General features: G+C 32.1%; 2 protein-coding genes across 5 annotated transcripts; both read left to right on the forward strand.

Annotated features, from left to right (window-relative positions):
- The first annotated feature begins 317 nt into the window (after positions 1 to 317).
- Positions 318 to 4,613, forward strand: LOC118056316 (BAG family molecular chaperone regulator 7). Its single transcript, XM_035068490.2, has 3 exons — positions 318 to 1,122; positions 1,215 to 1,505; positions 4,218 to 4,613. Exons 1-3 carry the CDS (start codon positions 430 to 432, stop codon positions 4,446 to 4,448), a joined length of 1,215 nt encoding a protein of 404 aa, XP_034924381.1. The 5' UTR covers positions 318 to 429; the 3' UTR covers positions 4,449 to 4,613.
- Positions 4,614 to 16,981: 12,368 nt separating this feature from the next.
- LOC118056318 (trehalose-phosphate phosphatase A) lies at positions 16,982 to 22,296 on the forward strand. Of its 4 annotated transcripts, none has more exons than XM_035068493.2 (14): positions 16,982 to 17,138; positions 17,301 to 17,365; positions 19,209 to 19,310; positions 19,394 to 19,906; positions 20,006 to 20,146; positions 20,253 to 20,324; positions 20,436 to 20,561; positions 20,661 to 20,717; positions 20,797 to 20,898; positions 21,015 to 21,092; positions 21,214 to 21,283; positions 21,379 to 21,449; positions 21,560 to 21,652; positions 21,833 to 22,296. In XM_035068493.2, the coding sequence occupies exons 4-14, from the start codon at positions 19,610 to 19,612 to the stop codon at positions 21,884 to 21,886; spliced, it is 1,161 nt and encodes a 386-aa protein (XP_034924384.1). In that variant the 5' UTR covers positions 16,982 to 17,138; positions 17,301 to 17,365; positions 19,209 to 19,310; positions 19,394 to 19,609; the 3' UTR covers positions 21,887 to 22,296. The 4 variants fall into 4 exon arrangements, with proteins under 4 accessions (XP_034924384.1, XP_034924385.1, XP_073261132.1 ...); XM_035068494.2 differs by having other exon boundaries at positions 16,993 to 17,138; positions 17,305 to 17,365; XM_073405031.1 differs by lacking the exon at positions 17,301 to 17,365 and having other exon boundaries at positions 16,993 to 17,138.
- Positions 22,297 to 22,652: the final 356 nt, after the last annotated feature.

Below are 22,652 nucleotides of genomic sequence, written 5' to 3' on the forward strand. Positions count from 1 at the left end.
CATGCATCAAAACTAATTTTGATTATTGGATATAAACATAGTTATTAAATCTAGTTTAAGATTTGAATCGATTGAGAAGCTAATTATTGAGTCTTCTAGTTAAATATAAAATGATGTTTTTTTTTTTCATCAGATGAATCTATCATTTTGCCATTTTACGCTAACATGAAAGCTAACAAAAACAAAAGCAGTCTTAATCCTCGCTATCTAATCCAGATAAACATCGCAATCAACAAGCAAAATTCCCATTTTACCCTGTTATCCACATTCGACTCCCCTCCAGTCCCTGTCCCTCTTAACTCCTCGTTGAACTCACACATATCCCTTAATATCTCACCATCACCATCTTTCAAATCATCAATATCCTCTCAACTCGCCCAATAATCCCCACTCAACTCTCCGAGCCAGCCTTCAAAACTAGCCGGAGTCATGAGCCGATTTAGAAGAATCGAAATCTTCGAGCCTCACTATGCTCCTGTATTCCTCAGAGAAGCCTCCGTTTTCACTCCGAAAACACTCGCTTTCCCCTCCTTTGAAGAACCTGATGAACTATCTTTTGCTGCTCTCGATCTCTTGCACTTAAATCCTAGCTCTCTCAAGTGTTTTTATACGGCGACGGATCTGGTTAAGACGCCGTCGTTTTGCCCTTCCAAGAGTCTTCTGGACCGATTTGAGACTGACTTGCGCTTGCAGACCCTTTCTGACCGCGTCAGTGAGCTCGAGTCAAAGTTTGACCGCCTTGTCAACGCGAAGATCAACGGCGGAAGTGGTGCTGAGAGGAAATACACGTGGACTGCGGAGATTAAAGGACCGGTGACGGAGAGGAAGGATAAATGGACGGCGGAGATCAAAGGAGGAGGGGAGGAGAAGAAGAAGAAAGAAGAGCAGGTTAAGAATTATAAATGGACGGCTGAGATTAAAGGAAAGGGAGAGGAAGAGATTCCGATGTCACGGAAGTATACTTTTGAAACATCAAGTGGATTTGCAGGTGAAGGTAGCAAAGAAGAGAAGAAGGAGAAAGAGAAGAAGAGAGAGGGTAAGAAAGAGAAGAAAGGAGCGTGCACCACGCGACTTGTTGAAATAGAAGATTACCCTGATCATGGAGCTGTTGTTCTACGAAAGGTAATCCGGGCCGGATTGCGGGATTTTAGTTAGTTAAAAGTGTCCAATGGAGGGTACATTATGTTTTCTTACTGGCATTTTTTTTCTCTTAGGCATTTGCGAAGAGGGCTGGAGTGATGGAGAAGAGAAAGGGAAAGAAGAAGGAATTGTCAGCGCAAGATGCAGCATTGTTGATTCAGGTGACATTTAGGACTTATTTGATTAGGAGATCGCAGGCGCTTCGTGCACTTAGAGAGTTGGCGATTGCGAAAGCAAAGTTGAAGGAGCTTAGAGCGTTGTTTAATAACTTTTCGTATAGGCGTCATCTTGCCCGTGATGCTGAGGAGAGGCAGAGGTTTTCAGAGAAAATTATTGTGCTGCTGCTCACTGTTGATGCCATTGAGGTAAATCATGTTTTATTTGTTTGAAATTATCTGCTCCGTGATTTTGCTTGAGATGCTAGTACAACATGATAGCAGCTATTGATTGTTGCATATTAGGCCTCCTGAGACATTGCATTTAATATTTGCTTGATGTTAGTGTTGGATTATTATGCTTTCAACTGGTTTTTAGTGTAATCGTTTCTTGTAGTAATGAGTGATTGCTTGATTAAATACCTGAATGGGTTCCATGGAAGATTTTTCCTTTAGTTGCGAGGTCCATAGATCCCATGCTTCATTGTGTTTTACAGAATGAGGGGAGATAAACTTCATAGTGAATTTTATCAGCATATACCTTCACATCAGTTATTACAACAATCTTTTTCAACTGCACCCGTTCGCGCACTGGATTTTGCTGCCTTTCTACGTTTGAATGTTAAGATTAGTACTAAAAGAGTATGTTAAATGAAGAATTTATAGAGTGTGTTTATTTGTGTTGATAAAATCTATCAAAATGTGGGAGAGGACGTGTTTTGGAAAATGTGAATCTGCTCCTTAACTCTGTACAAATGTTCTGCTGTGCAAATATTGAACACCAACCATCATTGTATCAGCTCACCAAGACCCGCCAATGATTTCAATACTGGCTGTGCACTTGTCAAGTGTACTTTGTATGTTCTGTAACAACCAAATGAACTTGCTTTATAGCTTTGTTTAAGCAGCTACAAATTAATGAAAGAGGCTCCAACATGTTAGTTAGCTTTGTTTTCCTCAACTGTAGGTTCTTTGCACAATCATTCTTTTGTTGTTTATAACAGTGATTTATTTTTACATGTTTTGCTCTCATTCACTTAGTCCACGACCGGGTGCTTGACCTGCTCCGCCTAATAGCTTTTGAATTGTTCACTGTCCTCAAATTAAAATTCAGCTTGTTAATTGGTTGCTCATTTTGGAATAAGAATTAATGAACTTGGAGGGTGTGAATGGTAATATAATGCTATTAGCATATAGTTATAATGTGGTGCATTGTTTAACCTTCTACATTTATTTTTACAAGGATTACACAAATGATACAACTTTGTACTATCTTTTATCATTAATCAATTTTTATTTTTCAAGTTCACATGATAATAATTTAATTAGAACTGCTTCTTTAAACAATTTTCGTATTTTTATTTTCCTAGCTAAACCATATATGAAGTCTGCTAGTTGCTATAGATCCTCTAAGAGCCAAATGTATGATTCTGCACCTACGATGTAACTTTGCACAAATTTTATTTTTCAGCATTAGGGTTTGAATATAGTCCTGTGTTTGGTAGTGTGGTTGGACTAGCTCCTTCTGTTATAATAGTTAAATGCACTAATTGCAAAAGTATGATCTTGATGCTTTTGCAATGGTGTACCAAATAATTGGGTTTGTGGCTGTAGCTACTCCCACCATACTATCAAACAAAGGCTAAGACTCACGCCATGCTTTTATCGCTCAAGTTAAGGCACAATGGCTGAGTCTAGTTGATTGATAAACTTAACCAATTCAATACCTTTTTTATGTCTCCGCGTCACAAAACTGATGATGATTGTTATGGAGTGTTAAATCTTGATGTTAAGAATTGAACTTCTATGTTATAAAAATCCCTTTCATTTCATTTATCTAACAAGAATATTCCTATACATTTGAGGTGCTAACTATCTCACTTTTAACTCAGAATTTCATATCAAGTAATATTTCCTTGTCTAATTCAGTTGGTTTCCATGTAGAAGACTTATCTAAGAAAAATAAATGAAATGCTTTACATTTGATGAACCATAAGAGAGGTGTGACCATGTTGTTTTGTTGTTTCATCAACAAATCATTGAGATGGTTATTGTGTTAGATGTTGGAAGTGTCACTCTGATGATGATGAACTTTGCTTATATAGCTGGTCTGTGTTCACAAGTTTCATCACCACATATTTTTAACATGAATTATCTCATGTTGCACTCCTGTTGACATGAATAAAAGAAGAAAAATGAGTTCCTAGGTGACCATGTTTGAAGAAGTTTTTTTAAAATAACAAATAGCACAGTTCCAAAATATTTTTGGGAAAATATCACAATAGGAAATTTATTTAGGAAAATAGCATAGTTTTTTTTTTTAGTTGTGGCAATGCCAATGCCACAACAATTAAATTTTTATTTTTAAAAAAATTTAAAGGTTGCGGGATTAACACTGCCACGACCTTTGAAATTTAAAGATAATGTTATTTTCAAGCATATAAACCACATAAATTTATTTTAAAGCTTTATTGGAGGTTGCATATGATAATAAATCTGTGGTTTATATTATATGCTTGAAAATGGCACTGCTTTTAAATTTCAAAGGTTGCGGCCAGCCTTTCAAGTGTTTGAAATCTAATTGCTGTGGCATTGGGGCATTGTTGCGATTGTTTTTTTTTTAAAAAAAAAGTGTTATTTTTCCAAATAAATTTCTACTGTTTCCCAAAAAAAAAAACCTGGGACTTTGCTACTTTGAAAAAAAAAAACTCCATGTTTAAACGGAGAAAAGTACAGTAGCAAGATATCTTAGATCTCATTGTTAGGCTAGTTGATGTAGAGTACTAGAATGTTTGCTTTCAATTGTGAGAGTATGTTGGTTTTGAAGGGAGCGGCCAGGGCAGCTAAGCACCTGGCTTTCTGTCTAACATGGCATCACTTGTATTGGTTCTTGAATGGGCTCTGATGAGTTGTGCTGTTTAGGGAGCTGAGCTAATGGTTCGAACTGCAAAGAGGTCAATGGTGGATGAGCTGGAGGCAATGCTGGATGTGATCGACCCCCAACCTGCCAGTAGATCACTTTCCATGAGAAGACGGACATTTGATATGCCTGATGGTGTCATTCATAAGGAAATTGCAGAAAGAGTGGCCCAGGTTGTCCAAATGCTTGATAATGAAGAGAATGGCACCAACACCTTCGAGGCATGCTTGTAAGGATGTGTTTAAATTTAATAAAATAAACCCATTCACCTCCTGGGGTTTTGGGTGTCGAAATGCTTATTTTGCTGCTGTAAAATATGGAACAGAATTTGAAAGCTAACTTGTCATGTTATGTTTGATGAGGTTTCCCTAGCTAGCTTGATGTTCTTCTATTTTTAACGAGGACTGTGTGCTCTAATGCTCGTCCAAACGTGTCTTTGGTGTTTCAAGTTTCTTTATTTTCTCAAACCAGAAATTCCAGTTAATTTTTCACGGTTAAAAGTCAGAGCATGTCTCTTAATTCTTCTGCATTATTTACTTGCATTTTGATTACTCAGGGTGGATCTGGCCTCGTTACCTTTTACCTCTCCTAATGTGTCTGTGTCATAGGTCATTTTCGGACTAGCCTGTGTCTGTTAAGTCAAGATCCGAGAGTTCAGAAAACAAGCGATGGAAACTGCCAGGCAGATGGAATCTCTGGTCCCCTGGGAGAGCAGTGAACTGCATAGAGATTGAAAAGAACGTTGATGCAAGTGATGGAAACTGCCAGGGTAGGATACGGCTGTGGCAGAGGGAGCATTGGGCGTAAAGGATGGATATTGGGGTGTGTATATTGACACGTGCAGTGCTGTAGCTAACGCAAGAAAGAAACTCAAACGTGGATTGACGGGGCCGCGCAAGCGATGGAGACTTCTGTAACTGGACAGAAACTTGTAGTGAGCTGCGATTCAAAGAATGTGGGGCTTGCTTGATTTGAATGATTCGAGCCAGGACCGCGGCCATTTTCTGCCCCTCTAGGCGCCAAGATTGACCAAAATGGGCTCTATCTATCCCACCACAAGAAGCCCATTGACATTTTCCACTCTATAGCATACTTATTACATTTGACCCAGGTTGATCTGGTAAAAGAAATAAGTTCTTGATTATACGGGTTGTTCAGGATTAATTTAAAAAAATTTAATATTTCATATAAAAAATTAAGAAATTTATGTGAATATATACTATAAATGTTACAAATAATAAAATTTAAATTATTATTTTAAAAAGTTTTTTAATTTACATTAAAAAGATATTATGTTAGAATGTTAATCAAAAATGTTTTATATCCTATATTGAAAAAATATAATTTTCTTCTTGTGAACATAGAGTGTGTGTATTAAAGGGCTTCAAATTTTATATTGAAAAAATAATTTTTTTCTTGTAAACATAGAATTTATATACTAAAAGGTTTTAAATCTTACATTGAAAAAATAAAATATTATTCTTAGTATTTATATAATGAACTTTGAAAATGATTAACAATCAACTATATATATAAACAATAGCCTTTGACTAGGAGAAAAAACATATTTGAAAAAAAAAATCAAGTTTCAACCGGGTTTTGCCGGGTCAATTCAACAGGACAATCAGGTTTTGTCGGGTTTTTATTCATTTTGTTCTTTTAGCTAACCTGAATCGATTTAGCCACCGGATTGATTAAGTCCTGAATCGACATGTCAGGCCGATCTAGATTTAATAATTATGCTCAAGTGTAAAGTTTTTGTTATGTTTGATATTGTATTATTTTTATTTTATTTTTAGATTATTTAATGTGTTGATGTCAAAAATATTTTTTTAAAAATATTTTTTTTTTTAATAAAATATATTTTAAAAAACAACTATTATTATACTCCAAACACTTTTTTTTATTAGGTTACAGCTATTGTGGAAGTAGTTACTTTCTTTTGTATTTTCTTGCTAGTTGTTTCATGTTATGGTAGTTACTAATACTAAACTATCACCTTAAAAATGAATTCAAAAGTATTGTCATCTATAAAAAAAAAAAAAAAAATGGGTATTCACTAATTATGAACTGTTAAGTGGATTTCTTTATTGTACCATAACAATATTATCTTATTTTCTATAATTTAATTAATTGATTCGAAACTGTGATAATTAAGAATAATAAACTACATTTAAAAAGAAAAAAATAAAATTACCTTGTGGTCCTCAAAGAATAAAGTGTTGTCGACTTCCAAAAAAAAAAACCTTTATAATTTACTTTGAACTAAGGGGTATTCTAATCATAGTCTACTCTATGTTTCAGAAGCCGGACAGTGCTCCATGTTCATGGAGGTAGCCTTTCTAGGGATTACTTCGTCCGAGTCAAAGAAAGAAGCCCTAGGTTTCAGAAGGGGCCTTTTTTAATTCAAATGCGGCCTCTTGTTTGACAAAGACTTGGCTTTAGTTCTCTTGAGGCACCCATAGAAAGTTGTTTCTTCGAAACAAGAGAAAATTGACACTGAAACAGGCCGAATAAATTTATAAGCAACCATCTTGCTCGTAAGGAAGGACTTTGGGTTCAAGTTGGCAACCACCAAAAATTTTATATTGTGTTTCCATAAACAGAGATATTGTAAGTTCCACTCCCGAAGTTGTGAGCGGGAACATAGTTGAATTTGTTGAGTTAATTTGTAGATTATTAAGTTAATTTATATTTATTTTTTTAATTTAAATAAAAAAAAATTAGAAAAGATTTAAAATTTTAGTTTTTTTAATAAAAAAAGTTAATTGACCCAACCAAGTTTCATAATGGTTTGATTAGGTCATCCAAATAAAATCTTGATGTCCCAAATTCAACTACCAAAACAATTTTTTTTTTTTTTAAAGAAAAAAAAAATAGCCCTTGCTGGACTTCGGGTAGACATATCAACCGAAAGCGAGTTCAATAACTATGGGGGTATGATAGAAAGAACACCTGCTTTTCATTTCGAGAAGAATATCCCGAAGGAAAAATAGCATCTACTGTGTACCCTCCCGAGGGGGAATTCCTTAATGGAGAAGCATTGGATGCAGTTTCCAAGTCTCCCAACTCTGCCGAGAATCTATTTGGGTCAAGAGTGGAAACTTCGAAGTTTGAACATTTTAATCTGACTGGTATCTATGGGTACTTTTCCAACCTCCACGTGACAGAGAAACAGTTGTTGCCAGGCATGAGACGGAAAGGGGAAGAAGGAGAAGTGGAGGAGCTCCTTTATGGTAATAAATGAGTTGTTGAAAGCTGTGCCTGGGTTGCCACCTGATGTGCCCTCGCATCCGTCACCCCTTGCCTGAATTTATTGCTGCGGGTCAGAAACAGATGCTTTGAAAGACAGGGATTGGAGGCAAGACTTTACAAAATTAAAAAACTTTTTTCAACCATTTCACAGCATTTAGTTGACAATAAAAAAATTCTGACATTGTGCGAAAATTATATATGATACTTAATTATTTTTTTTATTATTATTAATATGCTTCTTCGGATAATTATATATATTTTGTTTAATTTTTAAATTTTAAAAATTAATAACTATATAAATTTTTAATAATCCTAAAAATACTTTAATTTATGAGTTAATTTATTTATATTATATTTACATGAATAAAAAAAAGATGAATACAAAAAAAAGATTGTATCCATCCCATATTTTTTTGAAATCACAGTTAAAATTTGTTAAAAAAATCATTTTTATTTTGTGTTATAGTTTGGTGTTGTGATAATGATTATTTTTAAAAATATTTTTTATTTTAAAATAATATTTTTTTTAAAAAAATTATTTTTCCTATCAACCTATCAAAAACAATAAAAAAATCACCTAAATTTAATTTAAAGCTAAAAAAATCTCAATTTTTTATAAATACTTTTAAAGTATTGTTTTTTATGTTTTTTTTTTTTTTTGGTAAAAGATTAGTTTGAAACGCAATGTCAAATGAGTATTTCTTTCGAACATGTTTTTTTTTTTTAAAAAATAAAAAGGTAGGTTAAGAAGCAAAGCAAAACGAGTCTTATAAACATCGCTTTGCTTTTCATCTTTTTAATTAGTTTGGTGCGATTGGTATTTTTCCATCTTCCAGACTAGAGAAAGAGCACGGGAGACGATTGGTTAGCTAAACCTAACTTGTATGTAATTTGTGGCCCTAATCTCTCGTTACATTAAGTTGAGATTTCTTGTAATTCCCTGCAAAATAAGAGAGATTAGGAAAGAAATCTCCACTCTAGGCAGTCCAAATTCAATGAACTTCTCGACAAGGACAATCTTTTTACTTATTAAATGCATATTTTGTCATTTGTGCTTCTTCTAGCATGAAATATCAATTTCGTTTTCCCTGTAAGTGCCCTCTCATGCCCACCTAGAGTTCACTCGAAAAGCCATATTGCTTTTTTATTTTTATTTTTATTTTTATTTGTTTATCTTTGTGGCCATCATTTCCCCCTGCCATGGCCAAATCTTTTTGATTTAGCTTCTTTCCCAAGGAAACAACATGTTTTTTGTTACGACCTCGTCAACTATGTCATTGCCTTGTGTTCTGTATAACTACCATAATATTTTAAAATGTAACGATTTGGTTGTTTTTTAATCAAAATAATTTGAAAATACCATAAAAAAATATTTAAAAAAAAAACAAAGAGGAAATAATTCAGCTTTCTGTGTTTTTTTATTAGCTACTTTGCAAGATTCAGATTCTAGTTAACGTGGCGAATACTAGCAACCAAGTCCAAGTCAAATAGCGAAATTACTTCTAAATTAAAGAACTATTATAATTGTCCTCTCACGTTCAAGTGTTCTTTAATTAATAGTTTTGTGATTGAATTCCAAACAATTTATTTGTATTTTTTATCACCTTATTCAATAAGAGTTTTCTTAAATCGGAATTAGAGTAGTCCATTTATTATTATTTTTTAAATGGTTGGAAGGTTTTTTAGTTATCCCTGGGAAAGGAATATAGCATTGATCAGGCTGGTTGATATTTATGATATTTTTAAAAAATAAATTTTTATATTTTCAACATTAAAAACACAACTATAACTCTAATATTTTTATACTTTCTATTCCAACACAATAATAAAAGGATAAATTAACAATTAGCACACAAAATACAAACAAGTGGTGAATTAATATAGGATTTTTTTTTATGGAATAACACGGTTTGAGAATATTGCGATTGAGAAATGTAATTTTTAACTAAGAGCGTGTTTGGCAGTGTAGTAGCGATTGCTTTTCAAATACTTTTCGTGCCGAAAATACATGTCCAATGATGTTTTTTTTATTTTTTAAAAATCATTTTTAACATCAGCACATTAAAACGATCCAAAACGTACAAACCACACTCAATTTTAAAAAAAAAAAAAATTGAAATTGATGAAAACGTCGATTGAAACGCAAAGCCAAACGGCTCCTAGAATGTAGTGGACTATTTCGGTTACTATCAAATTTTAAAAGGAAAAAAAGTGTTTTGAATTTTAAAAAGTTTATAAAATTATAGTTTTTATCAATATATAAGATATATCACAAAAATAACCAGGGATGCTTAGAAATTATAATGAATTTATTTTTTTTATTGTTTTAAGGACAATTCCTATGTGTTTGATAGGTTTTTTTAAGAACAAATTTGAGGGTGGTTTTTTTTAAAGAGAATAACAATATTTATTAAATATTGTGTTTTTAAAATATAATATGCAGGTACAACTATATTATTTTATCAGATGTTTTTAAAACAAGAATTATGCAGTCAATTTTTTATATTTACTGTGGTGGTTTTTTTTTAATAAAAAAATTCCCTAATAAATCAACATCCACCATTAACCACAACTGCTTCTCATGTCATGACCATGGCGAAAACATTGAAATCATGGACTTAAAATCATTAATATACAATTGGGTCATTGTCACTTCACCGACATTTACGAAAAGGAACAAGAAAATGTTGGGTGAGCGCCTATTAAATAATTATTAATTAAACAATTATTAAATGATGATTGTGTATTGAAAAAAACAACCAGCCAGATTACGGTTAAGTTGATGACATCGCATGGCAACATTTTTCATGCTAGAATTCAGTCGCGCGTGGCGCAGATGTCAATATTTTTTTTTAATTCCTCATAATTTGATCACGCCATCGTATAAAAAATATGAACTTTATTTCTCAAAAGCATCTCTATGATGCGAGGAAAAATTCAAAGGTATTGGTTTTCAGTACTAGTATTTTCATGTTTTAAAAATATTTTTTTATTTTTTATTTTAAATTAATATTTTTAATCATTTTAATACTCTGATATCAAAAATAATTTTTTTAAAAATAAAAAAATATTATTTTAATATATTTTTAAATAAAAAATTTAAAAAAAAACAATCACAACCATACTCCCAAACAATCTTTATTAAAATTTTGTTAAAAAATTAAAAATGTCTTGTGACTTTTATCAAACAATTTGGAAACTGAACACAATTTCTCAATCTTTATATGCATATTGTCAAAGAATAATATAAATTATATATTGAAAATTTTATCTAATAGATTAAATTATTAGGTTGAATTGATTATTTAACATAATATCATGATTTTTGATTATAAAATGGTTACAAGTTCAAGCCAATGTAATTTATATGTATATTATATACTATAAAAATTATATACAATGATATTTTTATTTTTCGTGTTCTTAAAAAAAAATATTCTTTTCAATAAATAAAGTACAACTGAAAAATAAAAACTAAATCAAACTATAAGAGGTTTTTAATAGTTTTCTTAGTACTATCACTTTATATATGAATCTGAAAAGTCCATAAAAAAAAACTTGAATGCAAAAGAATTGAGAAAATTGAGATGAAAATTTGATAGTATTCGATCGTACGATAACTACTAAATATTCCTTTTCAATTATTATTTTTTCTCTTTCTTGTTTCTTTTTTTGTGATGAAAGTATCTAATAATTACATAGTGAAAAATAAAATTTCTCAAAGGAATTCTTGTGTTAATAAAATACCTAGCTAGGATCTTAATACTAACGAACAAGTTAATCTAAAATAATCTTAAATGCGGAAGCAAAACTATGGGTGCTGCCCCTCTTCATCTCCCCCGAGTGGTTTTTCTCTTGTTACAATAATTCTCACGAAGTCATTAATGGTATTAATCAATGTATCTCACTGTCAAGATTAATTCCTTCCTAATTATCAACTACTCCAGCATCAATAATTAAGGGTTTGGTGTTAAATTTAGGTGCTAGCTGGCTCATTTATACCAAACCTAAATAATATAAATTTTAACCTCAAATTTAAAATGAAAAAAAATAAAAAAAATATAGTCTAGAGTAAGCTTTAGTACCCTCGGTAGTAATATCAGCCCGGCGGTCAATCCGACAACTCGTTAACTGAGATTTGATCTAAACCGGGTCAATGAAAAAAAAATTTTTTTTTTATATCATTTGATATTTTTATAAAAAAAACAAAACTTGAATTAGCCTATTAACTCCATATATATATATATATGAGGTTGACTCAGTGAAAAAAAGTAGTAAGACACTCCTGCTGCTTTCACATCCTCCCTCATAATTTTACTCGTATATTTCCTCGATGGATCTTTGAAATATTCAGGACATGTCAATGTCAAAAAAACCTAGAGGAAAAAAAATACAAGCAAGCAAGATTATTTAATGCATAAGTTTATTCAGAGGAGGTCCAACTTACCACAACCTACGGCATCGAAGGAGAAGGTTCGGTAAGCTACCACAGATCATGGCCCCCCGAGCACGGGAGAGAAAGTTGAAAAGTGCAAAAATCTAAGATGCTTTTTCACTTTTCAATGCACAAATATTATTGGTTTTCCTTTCCTGGTTACTTCCCTTCGTGTTTCTCTTGTCAGCGTCTTTGACCCTCTCCTGTTCTTTTTGAAGAACTAGCTTTTTGTATGTTTGCCAGCTTCCAATGACCGTACACAGCTCCCCATTGTTTTGCAATTCAACGGAGCCACCCCCCCCCCCCCCACCTCTCTCCACCCTTTTTTTAATCCTCACTGTAGCCTAAAAGTCCATGATGTAGAGTTTAGATTCCAGTCAGCATTGCGTGTCATGAAGGGTTTTAAAAGTATTTTTTTATTTTAAAAAATTACTTTAATATTAGTGCGTGAAAATACTGAAAAAAAAATAAAATTTAAAACACTCTTACAATAAAAAACAAGCAACAATTAAAAAAAAAAAAAAAAACTGAACTTTTGGTAGACGGTGGCTGAGAAGTGTCCAGCACGTACGAAGAGAAGTAAAATGTGCAGTCCACTACACAGTAGCCTCTTTTTTAAGTGTGAACCTCGAGAGATTTGCTTTTGGGCGTTTTTCTCGTCTGCGTGTGCGTGTTTATATTAAATTAAAAATTGCTTTTTCGAAAAAGACTTTTTTTTTTTAATAATATATATATTTTTTAATATCAATTTATTAAAATCATTAAAATACATTAAAAGTATTTTTTAAAATAAAACACACTATTAAAATCATTCCCGAGCTATCACACTTCCACACACTCAAGCTTTATTCTCAGTGTAATATAACATGTCATGAATATATATATATATATATATATATATATATGATAAAAAAAATTAAAAAACCAATTTAAAATAAAAAATAATAATCTTTTTAAATGCTTTTAAAACACCTAAATAAATTTACCAATAACGAGATATTATTTTGAAAAATTGAGTAGCTAGCAGGTAATGTCCCATCACATGCCTTTTCATTGCCGCCTACAAAGATTCAGCAATGAACATTATTGTTGTCGACATCGACGGGGCAGTTTTTCTCCACGATTGTGGTTATAATCAAGTCTAATTTTAGAATTGACTTGAAAAGGAACTTGCTTCATAATTATTGGTTTAACTATTTTTATTAAAAAAAAGGTGTAAAACTGATTTTTTTTTCTAATACATACCTAATCAAGTTTAAATAAATTTGAGAAACCATATTAATTGTAATACTAAAAGTCTACTTAAATTTTACTAGATTAATATTTTATTTTATTCAATAAAAAAATTAATTTAGGTTAGACTCCAAGTCTAAATTTTTTTGAATTAATCTACTAGATGAAATGAATTTAATAATTATGATTAAATTTAAATCATTAGCTCAGCTCGATAATTAACTTTAAACTAAAAAAGAAAGGGATCTTATTGTACCCCTCTTCACAAAGCACTATTTTTCATTAAGTTGTCATGATCTCATGACTCGGTAATAAAACTTAATGGTCAACTCAGGTTTATTTTGCTTGATTTTCATGTTATTTTTTTAATTGATATTTTTATAAATTTCATCGTTTAGCATTAGGTCCGACATGAATGACTGAGAATCAAGTTTTATAATTTGTTTTGACATTCTATCCAAGGAGTTGTCTCGATCTTGAGACTAAAATCGCGGATTTAACATGTTAACTCAAGTTAAATTAGGTTATTTTTTATTTTTTTCTATAAATTTATCTCGGTACAATGACTCGGGTTGTAAGTTTGACATATTAACCCAGGTCTTTTTTAGGTCCTTTTTTAATTATTTTTTTTCAGTTTCATCTTTTAATAATGGGTCGGTTGAGAATTAGACTTAATAATTTATTTCGATCTGTTTTTTACAGAGTTATCACAGTCTCATAACCCGGGTCATGAATTTGACATATTAACCCGGGTTGTTCAAGGTTAATATAATATATTGTTATTGTAATATTAAAAAAATATATTATCTTTAAATTTTGTTTAATCAAAATTTGTTTTTACAAGTTGATTTTAGACTAGTAAAGTCAATCGGATTATATCGGGTAAACCATTATACAATTTAGTTTTTTTCTGTTAGGAAAAAAAACATTAGCAATATTTTTAAATTTCACCTGTGGAGTAGCACAAGTAAATTATCCCAGTATTAACTATATGTTATTGAGATTAACTTGTTTGGTCAGCCCTCGTGGCAATAAAACTATATGAACTTGCTTGGTCAGCCCTCGTGGCAATAAAACTATATGTTATTGAGATTAACTTGTTTGGTGAGGAGTCGTAGCAATCAAAACTTTCTCTCGATAGAAAGATACAAATTTGAAGTCCCAGTAAAACCAAATTTATATTATTTTAAACTCGGAGACAATGAAACCTGGAACTTTCTTTACCGCAAGTAATGCCACAAGTTTTGACTTGTAGCCTTTTTCGTAGTTTAATTGTCCGCATGAAACTTCATGCGCAACTTCTTCCTTTTACGTGCATGGTCTTCATTTTCCTGTCAAACATGTGCTCCCATCCATAGAAAAGGGCAAAATTGTTTGGGACATGATGTATTTTAAGAAATTTTGTATATATATTCGATTACTTTATTCCAAATACATTTTCTATTGAACATTGATTCCTTAAAAAATCCCGTTCAATATCTTAACCACTTCTTTTTTATTTTTTTTTTAAATATATATTTCAAACACTTGCCGGATCTATATTCAATTAATTTGTTCCAATATAAACTATACTATAATCTTTTAAAATATTCATGACTGTATATGAAATAATATGTTATACTAATAAAACTACTTGAAAAATAAATTTTATTTAATGTAAATTATTTGAAAAATACCATAAAGAAGCAATACACAGTGTGGTCATAGAATAAACCTCTTTTCACACCTAATTATTGCACATAGAAAAATAAAATGGAATGTTTTCTCTTATAAAAAGCAGCGCGCCCTAGAAATTTATTAACAACAAGAAAAATTATAGCTGTTACACTAGTCTCAAGGTCGATTTAATATAGATATAAAATTAGAATCATGGGTCGAGTTGATGCAAAATTCAGGCCAGAAGTTAGATAAATTATCATAAAATAAAAAAAAATTGAAAATAAAATCATTTTATATTTTTAATTAAAAAAATTTAATTTAATCGGATTAATAAATCAACTTCAAGATTATATTTTTAAAACTCTTCTCAAGACGAAAATTGATCGGGCTTGTTTCGAATTGAACTGCAGGTCAGGTTTTAAGGTGAGCGAAAGCAAGGCGATAACGAGGCAGATTTTTTTTACGTGGTTAACATTAACTGGACCCTAAAATCACTGGACCCCACATCATTACCCCATCTCCTGCCACCTCACATCATCGCGTGGCTACAGTTACTTAGAGCATCTTAGGCCCACTATCCGCACTTCCTGCCACGTGGGACCTTATACATTAAACGACCGTCACCGATGACCATCACCCAGCTGTGAAAGCGACGGCACGTTTCGGTTGTCCCACTTTCTTTTATAAACTATAACCCGTTTATTTTTATATTTTTTAAAAAATAAAAATTATTTTTTTAATTTTAAAATAATTTTTTAAATATTTTTAAATCGCAATGTGATCTAAAAATTAATTTTTTTAAATAAAAAATACTTAAAAAAGGTTAAAACGGAGCAAACGGGTTTACAGGTAGGACCCGTGCTGATACATGGCCACGTCAGAATAGACTCACTTATAGGTGGTCTCACGCACTTTGTTCGACAAGTCTTCACTCCCACATGTTGTCTACCCTCTAAGATCCCCCTGGACCCCGCGTTAGTTAGACCATTTTTTTTTTTTTTTATTTATTATTATAATCACCAACTGAATAAACAAAACTTAAGAAGAATTTTTTTTGTTGGAGTTTTGTGAGTATATTTTTTTTAAAAGTATTTTTATAGGAAACATATTAAATTAATTTTATATTTTTTTAAAAATTTTTTAATATGCTAACATAACAAATAAAAAATATTTTAATATATTCTCAAATAAAATTATTTTTTAAAAAAAATTTTATACAACAATAGCAGGCATAATTTTTTTGTACTTTTATTTTTCTGCATTTGAAAATGCTTGTCTAGATATATTACAAATTTTTGAGTTTTTTTATTATATATCTTGTTAAATTATATTTAATATGTTTTTTTTATATTTATAGAAAGTAAAATATAATATTGTAATATTGTAACATCATATTTATTATGTTTCTGATTTTTTGTGAAAAGTTAATAGAAATTAATAATAATAATAATAATAATAAAATAACACTTAAAAGAGAGGAAGATTAAAATATAGGTACGCACGTGTTGTGACCTCTAACCTTTACCAGTAAAATTTAATTAATTGTTTGATTATTTTAATATTGTTTATAATTATGATTAAGTTATTTTTTTAATAAATGATATTTTCAAATTATTTCACTAAAAAGAATAAAAATTTCTTTTATTATTAATTAAAAATATATATTTTAAAGTCATATTCTTAATTCATTAAGGATTATTACTATAAATTTTACGATATCAAAATAATAAGTTACATTAAAAAAATCAAAGAAATTAAAAGCAAATGTTATTTTCGGAATAGAATTAGAATATTTTTAACTATCTTTCTTCTACCAATTAAATCTTAAGATAAATGTAAAACAAAATTCTTCTCTTAACATGTGAGAAAACCACCAAACCAAGGTTTTATTTTTTGCATTATTAAAATAAGTTATTTTTTAGTATTTTTTTTTCATTTAAAGAGAGATTTTTCATTTCTATCAAATCAAATTTCCGCGTCGCTGCTTGACAACCGAACCTCCATCACCACCACCACTCTCAAAAGTCACCAAACGTACGCGTAATAATAACGCGCCAACTGATGTTTATAGTTTTTTTGCTAAAAATTACTATATTTCAACAGTGTGACGTTGAGAGGTTTTCTAATTTAAATACCGTGAAATTAGGCTTATAAACACATTCATTTAAAAAATAAAAAATAAAAAAACTATATTCTTGTTTATAAATACCTGCTCTCCTCAACCAACGTTCGTCTCTCCTCTCGCCCTCCCTATCTCTAGCTCCTCCTCGTTTTGCGTCAAAGAGAAAGAAATCTTTCTATCGCTTGATTCTCGTTCTTTGCGATTCTTCAGAAAAAAAAGGTATTTTCCTATTTTTTTTTCTTCTTCTCTCTCTCTTCCGAAAGAAGTCTATTTTCTGGTGTCGGAGCTGGGGCTGGCTTTCTTCGTTTCATTTCGTTACGACGACTGTAAGATACCTAAACGGTTTCGTTTCATCTGATTCCTTGCGTTTTGTTCTTGAAGGAAGGCACCTGCATTTTAAAGATTTCCTTAGCGTCGTTTTCATTTCGGATTGGAGATTCTGTTAGGTGCGTTAATATTCTTATATCTCTGTATGAAACGACGGCGTGTCTGTCCAATCTTCCCTAGTTTCTCATCTATCTCTGCTGTCTTGCAAGCTGGAATGCCCTTTGTTTTATAAACGACAGCGTTTTCTGTCGTCAAATTCTCCATGTCTGTGTTATTGATTCCTTTTATACTCTTACTTACGCTAGGAACGTGTCGGCCATTTTTTTTTATTGGAGAAAAAAAAATTGATTTCTGCTGCTTGTTTCATTGGTTGCATCTCTCTCCTTTAAAAAAAAAAAATTAATTAATTGAATCTGATTTTAGTTTTGGTGTTAGTTTTATTTGTTTGTCATTGTGTCCTTTTTCTTTGGTAAAAATTAAAATTAAAATTATTGTCAGTTTTTTCAGTTTTTATTTCGTAACGGCAAAAACGATATTTGTTTTCAAAGCTGTGTTTGACAAAGCAATAATGACGATGGTGATACAAGCCTTTGTTCTTATCTCTCCGATTTTTATACGTTAAATGGTCGCCGTCAAATGTCAAATGTCAATTTCTTTTTTTCTTTTCTTTTCTTTTTTGCGTTAAAATCGTGTTCATGAATCCTTATTTTTTCCTTGCTGGAATATTGACCATAATAAATCCACACAGACTCTCCCCCTCCACGTTAAAGAAATATAAGTTTTTGAGTGGTTTTATTAACTGGGATTTTTCTTTTTGAAAAAAAGAGAAGTTTTTGCGAGTGGTTTTATTATCTGGGATTTTCTATTTTGCTTTCTTTTTTTTTTTAAAAAAAATTGGTTTTTTTGAGTGGTTTTGTTATATGGGGTTTTCAGTACTTTGTGTATATGTTATTTGGGTATGACTGGTTTTCTTTTTCGAGGGAACTTGGTGTTGGTGTTGGTGTTGCTGTTTGGTTGTTGAGTTTAGAGTAGAAGATTAGAGTAGAAGAATGTGACAGCAATAGCAACAAAAGTATGGAGATATCTTTGTTATTGAAAATAAATGATTTTTTTTAATTTTTAATTTGCATTTAAGACATATATTTACATCAGTTGATAAATCTTCGGGGCCCATATGTTTTAATGATTCCATGCTTGTAATGCAGGCCCATTATGTGTGGTGCATATGTATGCTTCAATCTCTAACATGTGGGAATAAATGAGTATAGACAGCTTTTTATTGTACACAACTACCATTTCCTCATATTTTTCTCTTACCAGATATCATCTTTGTGGGCCAGTTTTTAATGCTGAACACTGTTTTTTTAATGTTTGTCGGGTTACATAGATTTGCTTTAGTGTTCTTTTTCCACGATGTTTACCTGCTATTTGGGTTAATAATGTTATTAGCACACTATTTAGGGAGAATGATTAAAATAGTTTAATCTTGGCGTTTTGAATTCGTTGATGGATGCCACACTGCTGATTTTATCTGGAGTTGTTTCCTGTAAAACTAGAGTCCTTTATTGGAAGATTTCTGGGTTATGGAAACGGATTCTATATTAGGAAATTGTGAATGCTTGACAACCAGTAGAAAATGTTTAGGCTTTCTAGTTAAAATGGATACAGAATAGATAACTCAGTGTAATATATATTTCTGTTCTGTCTGGTGACAGTTCTCATGCGAGAAGTCCATTATTTTTGAGAATGTTCTGTTTGCCACACCAAAGTTGTTCAAGCCTACTTGGGAACTGCTTTGTGGGTTTTATTATTTTTCTTTTAATGATTGTTTCGTTTTGCACAATCATTTGCACATTCAACTTCAACATCTCTGCTACATACAGTAGATTATTTTAGGATTTACTAAAACTGCTTTATTTTGGTGTCTCTTGCATCACTTAGTTGTTTCTCCATGCTTTGCAGAGGATTGAAGACTTCCCGCGGAACGTGAAAGCAAAAATATTAACAGTATTTTCAAGCCCCTTTTTGGCCCATCGTGGTGGTTAAGGCGATGAAAACCTATAGGTAAATTGGATATTGGTTTTCTTTGAAGAGAAACTTGACATTGTACTTGATTATATTCTTATGAGCATTTGTTATGCCATTAGCATTCAGGAGCCCGGTGCTTGATGGACTGCTTGCCAAGCAGCAGTGACAAGATAACTCTGAAGAGGTGGTTCTTCCTCGATAAAAGGGCTGGGTGAAGAGATTCCTGACATCCAATAAAATCTGTTATAGGTTCAATTTGCAAGGACAATCTACTGTTAGCATTTGCTTTCTTTGGCGTTATAAATTATCTTACGAATCTGGCTCATCTGGATCCGATGGACCTCAAATCAAATCACAGTGCTCCTGTGCTCACTGACTCTGCACCCCTAGTCAAGTCAAGACTAGGTGGGCATCATGGTTTGTACCCATGCTCACCCTCGGGTGGTGCAGCTTTTTCACCGAATCTATGGTTATCTATTCCCAAGAAGAAAACTGGAGTTCTTGATGATGTTCGCTCCATTGGTTGGCTGGACGCAATGAAATCATCATCTCCTCCTCACAAGAAGTTTAACAAGGAAATTAACTTAGAGCTATCCTCGCCTGATCCGGAAGCTGCCTACCGCACTTGGCTTGTAATTCTTTCCTTCAAGTTCATTTATATGTTTAATATTATTGTTATATTGGTAGATGATTCATTTTTATGATCTTGTGCATCTTTCTTCATCATGCAGCTTAAATATCCATCTGCTATTGCATCTTTTGAGCAAATTGCAAACTTTGCAAAAGGCAAGAGAATCGCCTTGTTCCTGGATTATGATGGTACTCTATCGCCGATTGTAGAAAATCCTGACAATGCCTTCATGTCTGATGTTGTAAGAATAGTTTCTTAATGGCATATATGGCAAATTTACTGTTGAGATTCACTTCCTATCCTGTTCTTTTTTACCGTCATCACTGAAGTTTTGCATTTTTTTGTAGATGCGTTCTACTGTAAAGAAAGTGGCAAAATATTTCCCCACAGCAATAATTAGTGGTAGAAGCCGTGACAAGGTAGCTAACAAACTTGTTTTAAAATAAATGAAAACACTTTTTGATGACTTTGTCAGCATTTATTTTCCTTGGTTCATGTTTTCATTCATCCTTGGTGGGTTTGTTATTCAGGTATACGAGTTTGTAGGACTAACAGAACTCTATTATGCGGGTAGCCATGGAATGGATATCGTGGGCCCTGTTAGGCAGTCTACATCTGATGATCACCCAAATTGTATCGAGTCTACAGACACGCAGGTAAAACCTCCATGAAAATCCTGACATCTCTTTGCAGTGTCTTCACATCTGTCCTTAATTTTCTAATTTGAGGTTTTCATTTGATTTTTCTGAATGTAGGGAAATGAAGTTAATTTATTCCAGCCAGCTAGAGAATTTTTACCTATGATCGATGAGGTCTGGGAATATCTTCTCTTCAATGCCAATTTTGACGTGCTTTTGTTTGTTTTGCTTATTCTTGATTTCATACTTGCAGGTTTTTAGCTCCCTTGTCAAGAGTACCGAAGAAATTAAAGGTGCAACAGTTGAGAACAATAAATTCTGTGTCTCTGTACATTACCGAAATGTTGATGAAGATGTATGTTTCTTTTTTGAGCATTTAAATCTTGAATTTTCAATCCACTTCTCTTGTGTTATTTGCCAAACAAAGGAGCTATTCCTGTTTTAATCTTTCTTTGTTGAATTTGTTTTCAGAAATGGAAAGCAGTTTGGGAGTGTGTCGAAGATGTCATTAAGAAGTACCCCCGCCTGCGATTGACTCTTGGGAGGAAGGTAAATTTTAGATCCATCACATATAAAATCATCTGTACTTCCATTTTTAGTTTCGTTAATCTCCACTCCTTTTGGTTTAAAGAATTTATTATTTATGTTCTGTTATTTTCATAATGATTAGGTTTTAGAAATTCGTCCCACGATCAATTGGGACAAGGGGAAAGCTCTTGTGTTTCTACTTGAATCACTAGGTGAGCAACTTTTTACTCCTGAACTGTTTGTTACAAATGATATATAGAATATTAAGCTTTGCTTTATACTGAGTTGCAACAAAAATATGTTTTAGGTCTCAGCAATTGTGATGATGTGCTCCCAATTTATGTTGGAGATGACCGGACAGATGAAGATGCATTTAAGGTAATCTATGGATAAAATACCCCGACATTCTTCTTTCAGTATATACTGCTGAATTTTTTATGACATGTTCTTTAGTTATTTGCTGAATTACTTCGATGCACATGCAATAGATTTTGAGAGAGAGGAACTGTGGTTATGGGATTCTGGTATCAAAATCACCCAAGGAAAGCAATGCATATTACTCTCTCAGGGACCCATCCGAGGTACAATTTATTTTTATTCGAAGTACTTTTTGACTTTAGAAATGCTTCATGAAACATGTCTCGTGGATCTCTGAATTCTCTGTCTCCATGAGGTTTCTTTTCTGCCTTTGCGCCACGTTAGAAATGGCCTGTAGTCCCCAGCTATTTAATGTGGCTATCATCTGCTTGTCATCATCTTAGGTCATGGAGTTTCTCAAGTCCCTTGTGATGTGGAAGAAGTCGAGTGCTCAATAAATGCTACAAGGAAGAGGAGAATACTCTAGTATACACATACAACATGAAAGACTTTATATGTTTTTTTCTAGGAAATACTCGCAAGTGGTTTTGAAGCAGAGGTGCAAAGAAGAGAAGACTTCCATTAAAGACCTGAGGACCATCATCATCCTACATAACTATTTCTGCTCGAATCTTCTTGTCTTAATTGTAAATCCCCTTCTTTAATGATCTTCAGAAAAATGCCATCATGTCTTGAGTATTATATTAAACCCCCCCTCTCCCTTCTTTCTTCAGTTTTGGTCGGTTTCCTCTCTAGGAAGAGTCAGTCAATCCTAAATATTTGTTAATTCTTTTAAATATAGAAATACCTCCCCTTGTACCTCCTAGTTTTAAACCTAATGTTTAAGTTATTGTTCTTGTTTTGTGCATTTCATTAACTTTGCTGATGGATGATGGGCTATGTAATGTGTCATCATTTATGATGTTTTTCAAATTTTTGGAGCATTTTTTTTTAAAAAAAATTTGCAGAGAACGAATACTAACGAAGGCTACTACCTGAACCAACATAATTCCGATAGAAGGTCTTGGAATATCCAAATTATAAGGTATAATTTATTTCAATTCCAAATTGGGATTTCGTTTCGTGCACCAACATGCAAGGAGATGGCAAGCGCGTGCATACTTGACGGATCTATTAACTACCACTAACGGAGAATGCAAGTTGGGGTAATAAAAATGTTTGTAATAAAATTAATACAACTAAAAGATTTGGGAGGACACTACT

This window comes from Populus alba, chromosome 15, assembly GCF_005239225.2.
Source record: "Populus alba chromosome 15, ASM523922v2, whole genome shotgun sequence".
In the NCBI taxonomy this organism is placed as follows: Eukaryota; Viridiplantae; Streptophyta; class Magnoliopsida; order Malpighiales; family Salicaceae; genus Populus; species Populus alba.

What these genes read in the sequence shown, in the direction of transcription:
- LOC118056316 (XM_035068490.2), top strand. Translation starts at nt 430, where the DNA reads ATGAGCCGATTTAGAAGAATCGAAATCTTCGAGCCTCACTATGCTCCT. An exon ending in GAGCTGTTGTTCTACGAAAG is followed by an intron (nt 1,123 to 1,214) that starts GTAATCCGGGCC and finishes TTTTTCTCTTAG; the next exon opens with GCATTTGCGAAGAGGGCTGG. An exon ending in TCACTGTTGATGCCATTGAG is followed by an intron (nt 1,506 to 4,217) that starts GTAAATCATGTT and finishes TGTGCTGTTTAG; the next exon opens with GGAGCTGAGCTAATGGTTCG.
- LOC118056318 (XM_035068493.2), top strand. Translation starts at nt 19,610, where the DNA reads ATGGACCTCAAATCAAATCACAGTGCTCCTGTGCTCACTGACTCTGCA. An exon ending in GTTTCTACTTGAATCACTAG is followed by an intron (nt 21,284 to 21,378) that starts GTGAGCAACTTT and finishes AATATGTTTTAG; the next exon opens with GTCTCAGCAATTGTGATGAT. An exon ending in CAGATGAAGATGCATTTAAG is followed by an intron (nt 21,450 to 21,559) that starts GTAATCTATGGA and finishes CACATGCAATAG; the next exon opens with ATTTTGAGAGAGAGGAACTG.